The sequence below is a fragment of the Gymnoscopelus braueri genome (genome assembly GCF_963280865.1).
Source record: "Gymnoscopelus braueri genome assembly, chromosome: 9".
Lineage (NCBI taxonomy): Eukaryota > Metazoa > Chordata > Actinopteri > Myctophiformes > Myctophidae > Gymnoscopelus > Gymnoscopelus braueri.
Genome location: NC_137610.1, coordinates 25,801,899 through 25,819,398, shown reverse-complemented (window position 1 = coordinate 25,819,398; position 17,500 = coordinate 25,801,899). Strand labels below are relative to the sequence as shown.

Below are 17,500 nucleotides of genomic sequence, written 5' to 3'. Positions count from 1 at the left end.
CACTGTGTTAGATATGGTAATAAATGAGTTGAGTGACAAATTAAACCCTGCTTGATTCTTGATACTTGATTTTTGTGTCTGTGGCTGTGTGTGTGTGTGGCTGTGGGTCATGACAGATGATCTGAATCATGACGCATGAATTGCAATGGTTTTAGTTAGGATATGAAGTACTTATTTATTTTATTTGTATTTTTAAAAGAGTATTGTAGGATATACGTATGTAGTATTGTAGGATGTATACGTTCATTATTTCTGTCTTGTCTGTATTTTCTGTCTTTTTAAATGCTAACCCTGGGAGCTGCAGCTCCAAGAGTTCCTACTGTATGCATTCGTGCAAATGGCAAATCAAGTCTATTCTATCTAGTCTAATCTTCTTCTTTCCCCCCCCCCCCCTTTTCCTCTCCACTGCCTCCCTCTCTTCTGTCCACCGCAGGCACCATGATGGACCTCACCACGGCCGCTCCGGTGGTAGCCTTTCCCTTCCTCCGCTGACCTCTCCTCTTCTTCCTCATCACCCTCTCTGTCAGCTGTCTCCAACCCCACTCACTTCTTCCCACCCCACCCTGAACCACCCTCCTCCTCCATCCCCCTGTGACCTGCTGCGGAACCCCAGGGGTGACTGACTGACTGGCATCATCATCATCATCATCATCATCATGGCAGGGGAGAAAGGGCAGAGCCACAAGCGGAGCGCCATGGACATCAAGCGCCTGGCGGGGCTGATCCAGCGCGGGACGGGCAGGCTGCTGGTCATCGACAGCCGGACGTTCTCCGAGTACAACGCGTCCCACGTGCAGAACGCCGTCAACGTGTGCTGCTCCAAGCTGGTGAAGAGGCGGCTGCAGCAGGACAAGGTGTCCGTCACCGAGCTGCTGCAGCCCAACGGCAAGGTCAAGGTGGGTCCTCCTCAAGGTCACCGTGGGTCCAAACCGACTGCTTTCTTAACCTCTTAAACCCTCTCTAGACCAGTGGTTTTCAACCTTTTTCATGTCAAGGTCCATTATTTATTTGGCTTTTGAGCCACGGACCACCGTTTGATGAGATTTAGACTCTCAGACCCAAAACTTCTTGTCGTTGGATACGATTTTGACCAAAATTCCATGCTGTATTGATGTGGTACCATAGGAGAGATAACAGCCAAACGTTGATCAAAATAACAGTTCTTTAAGTAATGCAGATGTTTAACAATAATTTTACTCTTGGGAGCGTAAATCATTTTACGCTCTCAAGAGTTAAAGATCTATAAGGATCCATTTGGTTACTCTCCATCATTTAGCTGGGGACCACCTGGAACCCTCTCAATGACCACTGGTGGTCCCCGGACCACTGTTTGAGAACCACTGCTCTAGACTTAGTAAACTGGACCTGAGTTGTATCTGTACCTTTTCCCGTCTACAGTACGCTAAATCTTTTTGCCAAAAATAGCCGATCTATTCAGATATCACAATTGATTATCAGTATGACATTTATAGTGCAGATGTGTCAAGTTAAAACTGCCTCTTATTTTTAGCAATTTACAATGTAGGTATTTAGCAGACGCTCTTATCTGGATCGACTTAAAATAAGCAAGGTAAATAATCACGTACATAGAATGCAGAGAGAACAGTGTAGTGCCTCAAGATACTAGAATACCAGGTAAACCATGAACCTTGCATCTGTCTAAGCAATATGCCACCTAAATAACAATCTGCACAGTGAAACTATAGGATACCAGGGTAAACAATGAACCTGGCATCTAACTAAATAACATGCTATGTAAACTACATTCTTAACATTGAAAAAACATGACAACGACTAACGACTAAGATATGTCTGCATAGTAGTCATATCTTGGTCAGTCGCTAGCATCAAGGAGGAGAACAGTCCGTATTCCAGTACCGGTTGGGTCTGGGGCCTGTCTGACTCTTATCCGACCCCGGCCTGCACCAGATCAGTGTGTGTGCGGCTATATTTGGCGGAACGGTCGGGCGTTAGTTACTGTACGGTTTATTGCTTTATCAGTGGCCCTGAAATCGGATCCTCCCGTTTTCCATGACTTCTGCTCTGAATACGACAGCCTTTTTTCCATGTCCGTCCGTGGCATGCTAACTCCTGTATTTTTAGTTCGCTGTGTGAAACTGAAGGAACTTTAGAAGGGGGGGAAAACCCAAGCGCGCGCACCCACACCCACACACACACACACACACACACACACACACACACACACACACACACACACACACACACACACACACACACACACACACACACACACACACACACACACCCTCATGGATGCACACACGGAAGTGTTCACAAGTGCACATGCACGCACTCGCACAGTATGTGAGTTTGTGTGTGTATGTGTTTATGTACATGGCATGCACGTATCAACCGAAACAGTGTTGCACGATGGTAGCTTAAGCGTCTCAACAAAGCTGTGGAAGGCAGCCAATGACATCCTCTCCCCAGCTGCACTCAAGGCCTGACGGCTGTATACCTACGGTACTTAGTGTGTGTTTTGCGGTGTGTGTGTGTGTGTGTGTGGCAGTAATGATGACACAATAAGGCCACTGATTGTTGCCGTTCTATTCGTGGAGGCGGCCGATGACAGAAAAACCAGGATGGAGGAAATGTAGATGGGGATTATTTTTTCTTTTCTTCCTTTTGGGCGATACACCTTTTTTACTTCCTGTTTGATCACATCAGAGCCTGGCTGTACATGTGAGCTGTCATTGCTTCCTGGGTCTAATGATTTATCACCCTGCACCCGTTCTAACCTTATAACCAAAAGGTATAAGGTTACCCTATACCAAACGTAGAACCTTAGACCAAACGTATAACCTTATACCAAACTTTAAATACCAAAGGCACCCGGTCCTAAGCCTGTCACAGTTCTTACGTAATCACCTGGTCGCAATTATTTGAGCTAATCGCAATTAGTTTCGTATAAGCGTGAGAATCGTTTGCATTCATCTGTATATATCGGCTGTCACGAATCACGATCATGACATTTTACTTGACTATTAATTGCCACTCAAATATTTGTGATTTAATTGTGTTTTTGTCATTGAACATCGGAACATTTATGAATAAAAACTACATTTCTATTTGCTTTTTAGGCTTCTAAATTTTTATCCCACGATTTTGTAACCCCATTTTTTACACCCAGTGCCAATTGTCTATGTAATCCTGGGCACTACACTCCCTCTGCCAACCTAGGGAGGCCAGGGCCGAGCTCATGCCTCCTTCAATGCATGAGAGCCAACTGACCTTCTTGTCACCTGACAGGGGAGAGGTTCCCTGGTTGGATGTAGCGCGTGGAAGGAACACGTTATTCCAACCAGTTCCTTTCCCCTCCATCAGGCGCCCCGGCTGGCCAGGGGGAGGTAGTATAGAGACCAGGATTACTGCATGTTTTTGTGAGGGTACCTACCCTAGGAGACACGGGGAGAACATGCAAACTCCACACAGAAAGGCCCTTTCACCAACCCCACCTAGGGTATGGGCCTAGGCTTCTTAAACAAAAGTTACACAGGGCAGATATGACAAATAACAAATATACAAAGAAATATATATTATATAAATATTTAATAACTTTATTAATAGTTGAAATAGCCGATCTACAAACTTGTAGATCAGCTATTTTCACTATTTTTGAAAATGTTTGAAAATACATTAACATTTTTCAACATGGAAATGATTATGACGATTATGCAAAAAAAAAATGCGATTAGGCTATTAGATTTTGTAATAATTGTTGCAGGCCTAATTGTGGCAGGCCTTATCGCGACGTGTTGTGAGCTTGTAGATTGGCAATTTCGGCTACTTTTTCTATCTTTCTACTTTTAAAGCTTTAAAGCTAAAGCTGACCTGGGTATATCACTTATCACGACATGAAGTGGGTTCTGAAGGCCAGCGTGTGGCAGTCATCCCAATTCACTGAAAAATTCACAGAATTCACACCCCCAGAGTATCACTAGATGAATGACTACGCTGCCAAAAGTGCCGGCCTGGATCAAAGGCATGATAGATTAAGCCCTGTTCAAATTCTATGCGGCCTGCCATCTGGCATGCCCCAAAATGTGCCGCATTAATAGAAGTGATGTACCCGAGCCCGGAGATAAGGCTCTCCCAAAGCTCTGGTGTAGCTAGTGTAAGATTCTCTTTGAATTATCTCTTCACCTCACGGCTCAATCAGAAAGCAAACGTGTGTGTGTGTGTGTGTGTGTGTGTGTGTGTGTGTGTGTGTGTGTGTGTGTGTGTGTGTGTGTGTGTGTGTGTGTGTGTGTGTGTGTGTGTGTGTGTGTGTGTGTGTGTGTGTGTGTGTGTGTGTGTGTGTGTGTGTGTGTGTCATTTTTAACTGACTGATATTCCAACATTCAAACATTCCATGATGTAATATGCCTATATATAACTAATATGCCTATATATAACTATATATAACCCATATACTACTGTAGGTGAACTAACACTGACGAAGACCTGCGTGCCGAAACACGTCTGTTTGGTAGACTGCTGCTGCGGATCATAAACATTATTAAAAAAGACTCCTAAGACTTCTCAGATAGTGTGAATTGTATCTTCTTTATACTTTTGTCTGTGGACCCCCATCTAAAAAGTTAAAATGTTAAAAAAAATATTCAAATTTTATTTTTTAAATATTAAACTCACAACGTGTTTTGAGCTTGTATTTGATCTTGTAGATCTGCTGTTTTTAAATAGCTGATGTATATAGGGTCAAAGTGGATTATCAAATTTTGGTGGCGACGTGTACTGTACATCTACATCAAAAAATTATAATATTGGAAGTATTGGAAACATTTTAATCATTTTGACACAAAATCTTCTCTTCTGGGGGTCCTGGCACACAGCCAAATACATATCAATTTGGGGGTCCTTGACATGAACAAAAAGAAAAAAACATCATTCTCTCTTGCTCTCTTCTCTTGCTCTCTGGCCATCAACCCCCCCCTCACCCCCTCACCACCACCAGTAAAAGAGGATAATGCAATGCGATTAATGCTAGGCCGGATAAAGCTGGCGCTAGCCAGGTTGAGGGGAGGGGGGGAGGGGGCCGCACGCCACCCAGAGGCCTTTTGTTATTGGCTGAGCATGACATCACCCCCTTTTGTGTGGTCACTGGCTAGGCGGCGGGCTGGGCACGTGCAGACCGGCTGTATGGTGTTAAAGCAGGCCTCCCGGGCTAAACCCACCCCCCCTATAACACCACACTGACATACCCCCCTCCGTCCTCTCTACCCCCCACAGGGCTCTGACTGAGCACTGCCAAGGGACAGCCGAGGCAGCAAAGGGACACCATTGTGGCCCCTTTTGTGTGGGGAAGTGAATACAGGAAGCGGGAGAGCAGAGCGCCACAGTGGGCATTCATGGGTGGGCTTGCTATAGCTGCCGCCGCGGCGTCTTCCCCCTTCACATCCCATTGAGCGCTAATAGCCTGCATCCCCCCCACCACCCAACCAACCCCCGGGGCGACACACAGCGCCTTTCACACGGGGCGCCCCGACGAAGATGAGACCCGTGACCGCCAGTTACAGCGCCGACCAGAAAGGATGTCCTGGTTCCTTTACACCCTCACCACCCCCTCCATCGCATCCAATCCTCTCTTAAACCCCCCATCTACTCGCTCCACAGCGCAGGCTCTCATCAATGTAGGTCAGAGATAGATACGGTAGGCTGGGCGGGGGTGGGGAGGTGGACATGTTCAGCCGTCAGTGCTTCCTAATGGCACTTTGTCCTTTGCAGAGAAACGATTCAACTCAGCTCAACTCTACTCGCCGTTTTGTCTCCGCCAGGCCGAATGTAAACTAGTGAGATTATGCTTTTTACAGCCCTGTCTATTTCTTTGTCTGGCTGGCCGTGTTTATCTTGAAAACGCCTTTTCCCCCCACATATTGTGTTTATTCTTTAACTATTATAATTCAAATCAATGACGGACGGAGCGGGCTGAAACCGTGCCCAAATATGGACTCATCCATCATAGATACAGTACATCATAGACAAGTGACATCATACACTTACATACACCCGGCCTGGCGGGGATATGCGTTAACACTGGTACCTCATCTGAGTTTCGTTTTCCGTTTCGCTAAAGTTCCTGGTACCTGATGTAAAAACAGACGTGAAAACACTGCAGACTACCGATTGGTCAGAGACAATCGTCACGACTGATTCCTCTATGCTGCATTGAAACTTTTCAATTAGCTGTTGTACTGTAAATGTGGGATCTACAATCAGGGATGAGCTGTAGGGGGTGCTATGGGGGGTCGGCGACCCCTTAGTTCTGGCGCTGGCTGGGGGGCTGGGAGCTCCACATGCACGCGCGAGCACGCACCGTCAGCTGCGGTCTTAACACCTTAAAGTTTAAACAATAGCCTCTCAAGGTTCGCGCCGTCAGCGGCGAGCCGTTCTCAATAGCGTCTACCTGGCTGCTTTGCATAACATTAGGCTACTCGAAAAAAGCCATGGACTTGAATTGAATGTGTACATTCCTCTCACAATGAGAGACAACAGTCTCTGCACTGCAGAGTGTGAAGGGGATCGCTTAGAAGAGGACCTAGTTCTCTGAGACAAGACAAAGACAAGTTGTCTGATTATTTTAAGTACTTATGTGTGGGTGAGTCTATGTAAAGGGCTTTTATATAAAACTAAAAGGAAAATAAAATAATTAATTAATTGAAACAAAAATAAAAACAACAAATTAACAATGCAACTAAATAATAAGAAATAATTACATTAAAAATCACATGTTGAATACAGTATTTCAACTAGCACTGAGCTGATTGGCTATGTGCACATGCGTGCACGTGCGCGTGCAAGTGACGTCAGAAAATATAGCCCCCCTAGTTCAAAAATCCACAGCTCATCACTGCCTAAAATGTTATCACAAGCTGCTTTTTGTTGAACTGAACAGGTTAAATTAGCACGCTCCTACAGTGCGCAGAGGGTTGGACGTCACTGTGACAAGCAGCTACATAGAGTTGAGTCAAGTTGAGCTGGTTCTATGCAGATGGAAAATCCTCGTCACGCAGTCAAATCTCGTGTCAACTCAGAGAGAGTGTCAAAACGCACCCGTAATTCTACGGTGCACCGGTGGTGGCTGATTGACAGGCGAGCAGGCGGAGGAGTGTTTTGGCTTAAGCCAAACTAATCCCCGGTGTGCTGCTGCTTTTGAGCGTAGGAGGCGTCCAGGTCTGACAGATGGACCAGAGGTCAGCGCAAGCAGAAGACAGCCAGAAGGAGAGGAAACACTCCTCCTGTGTGTCTGTGTGTGTGTGTGTGTGTGTGTGTGTGTGTGTGTGTGTGTGTGTGTGTGTGTGTGTGTGTGTGCGTGTGTGCGTGTGCGTGCGTGTGTGTGTGCGTGTGTGCGTGTGTGCGTGTGTGTGTGTGCGTGTGTGCGTGCGTGTGTGTGTGTGTGTGGGGTGTATGTAGGCCAGGGATTCTGGATGGGACTCAGTCCAGCAGTTTTTCAGCAAAACTTATAGGTCAGGATTTAGAAGGGGGTTTTTAGAATCACCCTCAGGTCTGTTGTCTATGGCAGTGGTTTTCAACCGTTTTCATATCAAGGTCCATTATTTATTCTGCATTTGAGCCATGGACCACCATTTGATGAGATATAGACTCTCAGTCCCAAAATTTGGAATATTTTGTTATCATTGCATAAGATTTTGTCAAAATAACAATTCTTCTACATTCTCTAATTGTGTGGACTTCTTGTAAATTAGGTAATGCAGATGTTTAACAATCATTCAACTCTTGAGAGCGTAAAATGAAACTGGTCCATTTGGTTTCATTTTACACTTTCAAGAGTTAAATGATTGTTCTACAAGAACCATTCGGTTACCAACTCTCCATCATTTAGCTGGGGACCACCTGGAAACTCCTCAAGGACCACTGTTGGTCCCCGGACCACTGGTTGAGAACCACTGGTCTATGAAAAAGGAAGAACGGTTTGGATACAACACAGGATATAGCTGGCTGTGATATCAGACAGTGTTTATAGAACACTGTGTTTAACACTGTTGAAGTCTGTAGGTGTATTTCACACTGTTTTGTTTTATATAATTGGGAGAATCGTTCATTTGGACCATTGTCCCATAAACATACCACGGACCAGATGTCTGTATTTATTGTTGCTTATTATTTATTTAGTTATTTTATGTAGCAGCAGCTTGCTCCTGTGAGAATTCAATAGATGAAACAATACATTTTGCCATTTTAGTTTTAAGATGAACATTTCCGCGTAATAATTACAAATTGCACACACATTGGTGTTAATCACTTAAACCTATATATAAAACTATACTTAAAACAGACCTGAGTTACTTGCAACTGTACTTGGTATGCTCTTTTTTCCCCCACTACACCAAATCTCTTCGCCAGAAATAGCCGATCTACAAGCTCACAACGTAAGTCATGGTGTGACGCGTTGTGAGCTTGTAGATCTGCTATTTTTGCAGAATAGGGATGCTTGTGGTTCAAGTGGTTAATTGCTTGTTTTGGATGAGCGCCTCAGTACCAGAGCTCAAGCTGTTGGCCTATGATCCCTAATCCGTTTAGCAGTATAGCGCAATCAACACCACCAATGCCCATAAACCAGATATTATATCGTCTCTGTCGGGCGGAAACCTCATATGTCCAAAACTGTTACTTTTCAGGATTCAAATTACAAAAAATATGGAGATAAGAGGCTTCTGCCCGACAACATCGATACACAGTAACTGCTTCTTGTGAAGGACTCTCGCTGATGATTCGGCGTTACTCATCATAACCCATTAAGACCGGGGAAAGCATCTGTGTCATTTTTAGATTTCTTTGGCTATTCAAAAACATTGCAGAAATACAAGCTCATATGAGCTTGTCGATCTGCTATTTTTGAAAAATCGTGAAAATTTGTGCAAATCTTCGAATATATATATTTTTAAAGCGAACATTTGTAACTGAAACCTTATTGCTTCTGGGGTTTTTTAATAATAATATGTTGCTATATCAGTGGTGCTCAAACTTTTTCATCTCAAGGACCTCCCAAAATGATATGTATTTGGCCACGGACCCCCATCTGAAAATATTTTGTTTCAGGGACCCCCCCAGAAGCAAAGATTTGAGTTACAAATGTTTGCTTTAAAAAAATATATATATATATTCAATGATTTGCAATTTTTTTCACGATTCTTCAAAAATAGCAGATACACAAGCTACGAGCCCAAAGAAATAAAAAAAATTACACGGATGCGTTCCTGGTCCTAGTGGATTAACACTGCACAGTGAGGACATTTTGTGACTTTAAATAAATTAACCGCCCACAGCCAGGGCTGTCATTTGGGCTCCAGGGGGGGATGGCGATTAATTGCCACCCCCTAGCTTTCTCATATATCCAAAAAAATTCAGGTATTTTATTCATATGTCCACCACCTTTTTTATGATGTGTGCAGATTAATCAGATTTTAGATGGACTCTTTTAGACACTTGTTTTCTTTCTGTAACCATACATTCATTAATCACTTGAAGAACTGGCCTACCTACTTTGGGCATGTTATTACAGGCAAAATAAATTCATTTTTTTCTCTCTTTTTTTTTTATTGCAAAAAATAGCAGATCTATGCTCTTGTAATTGCAGTGAAGTAAAACTGCAAAACTCTTGTAGATTTTTTTGGCCAACATTTGTAACTAAAATCTTCTCTTCTGGAGGTCCCTGGCACAAAACATTTTCAGATGGGGGCCAAATACATTTTTGGGGTCCTTGGCATGAAAAAGTTTAAGAACCAACTGCTTTAGTGTTTCTGTGTATTATGTAATGACGCCTGTGTGGACATGAGCCCAAACACAGACGCTACTCTTCCTTCTCCATGAGACACTTGTGCCTGTACAGTACAGTAATCTACTTATCAGACAAGAGGAAAAGATTATGTCATTAATCAGTGACATGCATGGGAAAACACTGTATGGAGTGAGCTAATTCTGGTGACTGTATGTACCCAGGACACAGAGCGCTTTCCAGTAACTACATTACAGAGGTTGGAAAGGAACAAGTACATTTACTCAAGTATACTGTTACTTGAGTATAATTTTTAGGTATACTTTTACTTTCGATACTTAATACTTCTACTTCACTACATCTCAGAGGCAAATCATTTTTTTTACTTCACTGCAATTATTTGACAGTGTTGGTTACTGTAATAGTGACTTTGTAAATCTAGATTATAGCCCTATTTTATACTTTATACTTATACTAATAGCCAATCTACCTGTACAAGCCACAAGCTTGTGAGGTTGTAGATCAGATTTTTTAAAAACCTTTCTACTTTTACTTAGTCTCTAATTTTGATAAGTTTTAATGCTAATATAAACTACTTTTTGTATGCACATTTTTTATGTTAAAACCTTTGTGCTTTATATTCAAGTAACATTTTGCATACAGGACTTTACCTAGTATTTCTACATTGTGGTATTGCTACTAAGTAAAAATAAACTTCCTGGTTTCAACCAGTCAGTGCCACACATTACTTCCCTGTGTTTCAGAACCAGGGAAAACCCTTTGAATTGTCCTCCCTGCTGGCACAGTGACTTTTAATTACTCTGATGAGTCACGGTGACATCAGAGACAGTTGTTATGGGGATTATCCTATGGGTAAACCCTGGAATGTTTTTGTTTGCTGTTTTCATTCACATCTCGTTCTCTCTTCTCCCCGGCAAGTTAAACAAACGATGAGTGCACAGTATAATGTTGCTGTCGGACAGAAACCTCTTATCTCCATATTCTAACTTTTTGTGTTTTTTCATAAATTAACACCCTACTTGATCATACTACAGCATCACACAGAAGCATCAACAGTAGCAGATCCACAAGCTCAAAACGCGGCGCGAAGCGACGTGTTTTGAGCTTGTAGATCTGCTACTTTTGCATTGTTTTTAATTGAATCCTGAAAAGTAACAGCTTTGGACATGTGAGGTTTCCACCCCGACAGAGACGATAAGCTAGAGATGGTTTTCTGTATAGAGAAGGGCTGGGTTCATTATGTTTGCCGTGATGAAGTCACGGCAATGAATCATAGTTTGTTTTAAGGCTCCTACTGTTTGACTTGCAGACACTCTAAACACACACACACGCATAGAATCTTGGAGCCAAGATTCTACTGTATTCTTACTGTGTGTACACATGCAACACAAAGTTATAGTGCTCAAACCAGACCCATGTGAGTTCAATGACGTACGGTACAGTTTAACCCCTTCAATCCGGGAACGCATACTGTGTCATTTTAGATATTTTTTTGCTACAGTATAACTTTTTAACAATTTATAAAATGTTATACTATGGGAATTTTTTCTTTCTTTTTTTATCGAGAAAATGTAACATTTTAAACTCAAATCTTTGCTTCTGGGGATTCTACAAATGTCTTCTAAATCCTAACAGTTTTTCTTATGTTAAAACTTATGTTGCAGTAATATCAGTGGTTCTTAAACTTCTTTCATGTCAAGGACCACCCAAAATCATATGTATTTGTCCGCAGATCCCCCATCTCAAAATATTTTGTTCCAGGGACCCCCCCCCCCTCCCAGATTTTAGTTAAAAATGTATATATATATTCAAAGATTTTCACACATTTTCACAATTTGTTGTTTAAAAAATAGCCAAAGAAATCTAAAGTGACAGATGTGTTCCCAGATTGAATGGGTTAAAGGCTATAAAGAATGGACAGAATGAGTGTTAATATGACTTGCATGACAAGCAGCTATGCAGGTCTCGAGTGCGATTGGAACTTCAGCACGCATTTGCACTTTTCAGACATGCGTGTGGGTGTGTGTGTGTGTTGAGAAATAGACATTTTGAGGACTGTTTTCCTGGTCCTCACAAGGAAAATGGTTGTATTATGGTCGGAAAAAAGATTTTTCGAGGTACGTTTACAATTAGTAAAAGATTCAGGTTGGGGTTAGCGTTGAGATTAGACATTTAGAGGTCAGGTTTAGGGATTAGAGATAGAGCTATGCCTGATTTATACTTGATCGCGTGCTTGTGTCGGGCACCGGAAAATATCTACAACGAAAAAAGCATTTTTCGGCCTTAGCTTACGGAAAAAAAAATCGTAAAAAAAACGTTGTCCTATAATGTTGATGTCCTCACAAGTATGGTCATACCAACCCGTGTGTGTGTGCGCTGGACATGGATGTGAGACATGGCGTGAGGACAGGGTGGTGAAAACCCCTGACGCCTGCGTGCATGTGGTGCAGTGTGAGGTCATCGACGGAGGTCACTTGAGTGACCAGGGTCACCTGATCCGGCCCCGCCCCTCACACACTGAGTGTTACACACAACCTTTGACCTGATGTACTACATTATTCTTGGTGACAACTTACATTTTCATGGAAACCCCATACGTCAGAAGCATAATCTGAAACAGGACATACACGAGATTGATATAATTGTGTATACGTATGACATCCTAAATCCTTACAAGCTTTCACCTTACTGACCCCAAAGCTCAGTGGTGTAAAGTAACTAAGTACATTTACTCAAGTACTGTACTTAAGTACAATTTTGAGGTACTTTTACTTTACAGGAGTATTTCCAATTGTCTATACTTTTACTTCTACTCCACTACATCTCAGAGGCAAATATTGTACTTTTACTCCATTACAATTATTTGAAAACTTTAATTACTAGTTACTTTGCAGAATTATTACGTTATACAAACCCCTATTTTATACCAAGGCTATTTGAAAATAGCCGGTCTACAAGCTCACAACGCGTCGCACCGCGACGTGTTGTGAGCTTGTAGATCTGCTATTTTCAAACATTTTAGTACTTTTACTTTTGATACTTTAAGTACATTTTGATACCAATACTTTTGTACTTTTACTCAAGTAAATTTTGAATTCCGGACTTTTACTTGTAACTTAAGTGAAAGATGTGAGTACTTTTTCCACCACTGCCAAAGCTCTACCAGCTGAATCAGTAAAGAACCTGTATGCCTTCCTTGATGTTCATATGCTCATCTACGTTCAGGCCAAGATATTTGTCTTTGTCTTTGTGTATATCAATACAGTTGTCCCAAACATAAATGTAAATAAACTCCTGTCTACAGATGGTTTCCTAAAGCCAACAAACAGTGGGAAATGGTCCTCACAATGTCTGGTTTCTCAAATTCTACTATACTTGTGGGGACTTTTGGGCCCTCACAAGTACAGCAATACAAGTACACACACACACACACACACACACACACACACACACACACACACACACACACACACACACACACACACACACACACACACACACACACACACACGTCCCCACATAGGTTACACATTCACACACTCAAATATAGACATGCTTATTTGTACATACGCATGAAATCAGACACACACACACACGCACACGCACACGCACACGCACACGCACACTCACACGCACACGCACACACACACACACACACACTGAGGTGGCAGCTGCCCGCGCCAGTCAGTGACATCATGCAGCCCGGTGGTGTTATCTATACAGTGTTGAGCTGTATGTGTCACACCCTTCCTGACGGAGCCTGACGTCTGCACCATCAGCTGCTATATGCAGCATCTTCTGTTCCCTCGCTATACATGATGTATCGACACCGTGTCAGGCAGAAACCTTGTATCTTCAGTTCGCTGTGAGCTCGTAGATCTGCTATTTTTGAATAGCCAGCGCTAAAATCTAAAATGACACAGATGCTTTCCCGGTTTTAATCGGTTAAAGGACAACTTTGTTTTTTTACAACCAAGGTTTATGTTTTAGGTTGTAATTAAAGTAGGTAAAAGATGAGTGTTAAAATATGTTTCATTTACTGCTTTCTATAGTTTTAGCAATTTTCGCAATCTTTTTCACAGTGTGCGGGGGCATTCGGGCAGGTGGCTAAATATGTCTTTTTTACACAATAAAAAAGGTCCCGTGGTCTTTGATGGTCAGATGTGAGTTATTGGGGGCTAGAAGAGCTACTGTAAATAATAATAAAGAAATCGCCGGGTTATTGTGTAAAAAAAAACATATTTAGCCACCTGCCCGAATGCCCCCGCCCACTGTAAAAAAGATCGCGAAAATTGTTATAACTAGAGAAAGCAGTAAATGAAAAATTTGTAGCACTCATCTTTTATTTACTTTAATTACAAGCTAAAACATAAACTTTGGTTGTAAAAAAACAAAGTTGTCCTTTAGTGCCTTGCTTGCTTCATCGCACAGGAGTATCACAATAGCTATTTTCTCTATTTTTTGGGAACATTTTGAAAGTGAAAGTGAAAGTGGTTAAGGCGGTTTGTGGGTTTTATCAGCGTGATCTAATATGAGAGTGACGACACTAGCGTTGACTCTCATTGTAAGAATGCAATAGGTGTCTTTGTAAGTAATGTGTGCAGTACTGTATGTGTACTGCACCTTGTGGCTGAGCTGTGTAATATCCAGACAAAAGTGACAACGCAGTATTTATACTTATATCCATACTAGTATTTCCCTCTACACTACACCAAACTAGGGACATTAGAATCTATTTTATAGGGACACTAGTGTTCATGTGATTAAGATCAGTCGACCATTTTGGTTTAACTCATTCAATCAAAAATAATTATTTTCTTCCAAACATCTTCGAAATTTTTCAAAAAGTTTCAAAAAGAGCAGATCTACAAGCTCGCAGTCATTTTAGATTTCTTTGGCTATTCAAAAATAAAAAAACAAGCTCATAGCACGGCACAGAGTGACGCGGTACGAGCTTGTATATATGCAATTAATAAAAAATCTTGAACATTTGTGCAAATCCAGGGACCTCCAGAAGCAAAGATTTCAGTAAAAAAATATATATTTTAGTTAAAAATATATATATTCAAAGATTTGCACACATTTTCACGATTTTTCAAAAATAGCAGATCTACAAGCTCATAGCGTGTCACTCTGTGCCACGCTATGAGCTTGTAGATCTGCTATTTTTGAATAGCCAAAATAAATCTAAAATGACACAGATGCATTCCCGGATTGAATGAGTTATTTCACTTTCAACAATAATTTGGGTCATTGTGTATCGTCTACTCAGGCTTTTGTGAACCCCCCCAGACATTTTTTAAGTTGCTTGATTAAGTATTTCGATATTTTATTCATTTTATCAGACACGCCCCCTTCCTATACAACCTCATCATAACTTCAAATTCTATTTTAGTCTATGTTAGATTCATCAAAAACACCGGTCCTTGCTTCTGGTCATTTATTTAATTACATATTTTCTATTGTATTTAATTGTTTTAATCTTCCAAAAAATAAATTAAAAATAAATGTAAAAAGTAATTGAAAAAACACACATATCTCCTCACATATTAGAAGGACAATATCAGTCACCAGAACCAAGGACAGGTGTTTCTGATGAATCTAACATGGTTAAAATGGAGTTTAAAGTTACAATGGGTTTGTATAGGAAGGGGGCGTGTCTGATAAAATGAATATCAAATATCTCAATAGTGAATCAAGCAACTTATAAACTGTCCAGGGTGCTCCCAAAAGCCTGAGTAGACGATAAAATTACTCTTTTTTTTTGGTGAAATATCCCTTTAATAAAACAGGCTTCAGAAAGCGCATTCCACAGCACTCGTGTCCTGTGGGGGGCGGTGGGAGTACGGAGACCGTGACCCATTGAAGACGACCCCGGCCGGAGTGTGTTTCAGAAATTTGTGTGGGGTGGGATTCATTTTTTTAGGAGTGTTTCTGCTGATGTGGTCGCCTTGCGTCACAGCAGGCCGGTTCCCACACTTAACGTAGCGGTACTATAGTGCATTATCGTGCGGTGCGGCTCAGCACTCAATGTCCTTGTCCCTCTTGGTCAGTATAGCGTTGTTGCTGAGGTCAGGGAAAACCCTGCCATCACTTCCTCTGTACAGTAGGACAGAGGGGTACTGCGTTTCATAACCAAACCATCTGTCATCTGTGTGTGTGTGTGTGTGTGTGTGTGTGTGTGTGTGTGTGTGTGTGTGTGTGTGTGTGTGTGTGTGTGTGTGTGTGTGTGTGTGTGTGTGTGTGTGTGTGTGTGTGTGTACTTGTGAGGACCAAATGTCCCCACAAGTATAGTAGAATTTGAGAATTAGATTAGAATTAGGGAGGAAGATTTTCCTGGTGCTTACAAGAAAAATAAGTGTTTTATGGTCATTTACAGTAGATGATAGGTTTAGGTGTTAGGACTATAGTTTTCCCTATTTTAAACTTGAAATGCAAAATTGCTTATCTGCAAGCTCACAACACGTTGCAGTTGTCGCGACGTGATGTGATCTTGTAGATCTGCATTTTTTGGGCCGTTGTTGTTGGGATTTTCAATGCCGTACTAAAATGTTTAGGTCCTGTGTGTGTGTGCGTGTGCGTGTGCGTGTGCGTGTGCGTGTGCGTGTGTGTGTGCGATTGTCCCTACAGTAAGCCCACTGTCATTAAAACGAAGACTCATGTCTCGTTTTGGCAACCGGCTTCGTCCATTTTATTGTCTTCTTTAGAGTACATACATTGCACATACAGCACATGCTTTCCCTTTTCTCTCTCTCACTGTATTTGCGTATAGAGAAGAGGATGAACGATTTGACCACTCCTTGTTTACAACCTGCTGTGATGGATGGCCAGCCTTCAGATCCCTCCTCCCCTCCCCTCCTCTCCTCTCCTCTCCTCTCCTCTCCTCTCCTCTCCTCTCCTCTCCTCTCCTCTCCTCTCCTCTCCTCTCCTCGTGGCATTCCCTCAGCTCACCTGCAGTGTGCATGCGTCAGGGACACACAGTGTGTGTAGTTGTAGTGTGTGTGTGTGTGTGTGTGTGTGTGTGTGTGTGTGTGTGTGTGTGTGTGTGTGTGTGTGTGTGTGTGTGTTGCTGCTGTAGTGCTGCAGAGCTATAAGGAGGGCTGCATGCTGCATGCTGCTCCATGCGACTACAGTCTGGCATGCATGCGGCTCTGCACTCAGCCAGGTCGCTGACCTCTATAACAGTGCAGCAAAGCACTGCTAAGCACAACTGTACACGGTGACATTTCATTTAACTTTAAAAGTGTGGGGGGGAAGAAACATTTTCCCTTGCAAGTATATTGTTGCTGTCGGGCAGAAACCTCTTATCTCCATAGTTTTACTTTATGTGTTTTTTCATAAATTAACCCATTCAATCCGGGAATGCATACTGTGTCATTATTTTATACTTTGGTTATACAGTTTAATTGTGTTTTTGGCATTGCACATTGGAACATGATATGAATAAAAATGACATTTCTGTTTCTGTCTGAAAAATTGCACAAGGAAGTTGTTTTTTCTTTTTAAATATATATTTTTAGGCTTTTTGGCCTTTATTTATAGTTTACAGTAGAGACAGACAGGAAACAGGGAGAGAGAGATGGGGAGAGACATGCAGCAAAGGTCGTCGGGACTTGAACCCGCGATGCATTGGAGCCTAGGTGCCCGGACATGCACAGGGAAGATGTGACAAATACCTTAAATATACAAAGACATGAGACCCTACTCAAATGAAATAATGTAATA

General features: G+C 42.1%; 1 protein-coding gene across 1 annotated transcript in view; it reads left to right on the top strand.

Moving 5' to 3' along the window:
- dusp8a (dual specificity phosphatase 8a) overlaps positions 1 to 17,500 on the top strand; it is an 88,304-nt gene that overhangs the window by 15,848 nt on the left and 54,956 nt on the right. The window contains exon 2 of the mRNA XM_080436744.1: positions 434 to 896. Coding sequence (XP_080292870.1) covers positions 657 to 896 — 240 coding nt within the window. The 5' untranslated portion in view covers positions 434 to 656. The remainder of the gene's footprint in view (positions 1 to 433; positions 897 to 17,500) is intronic.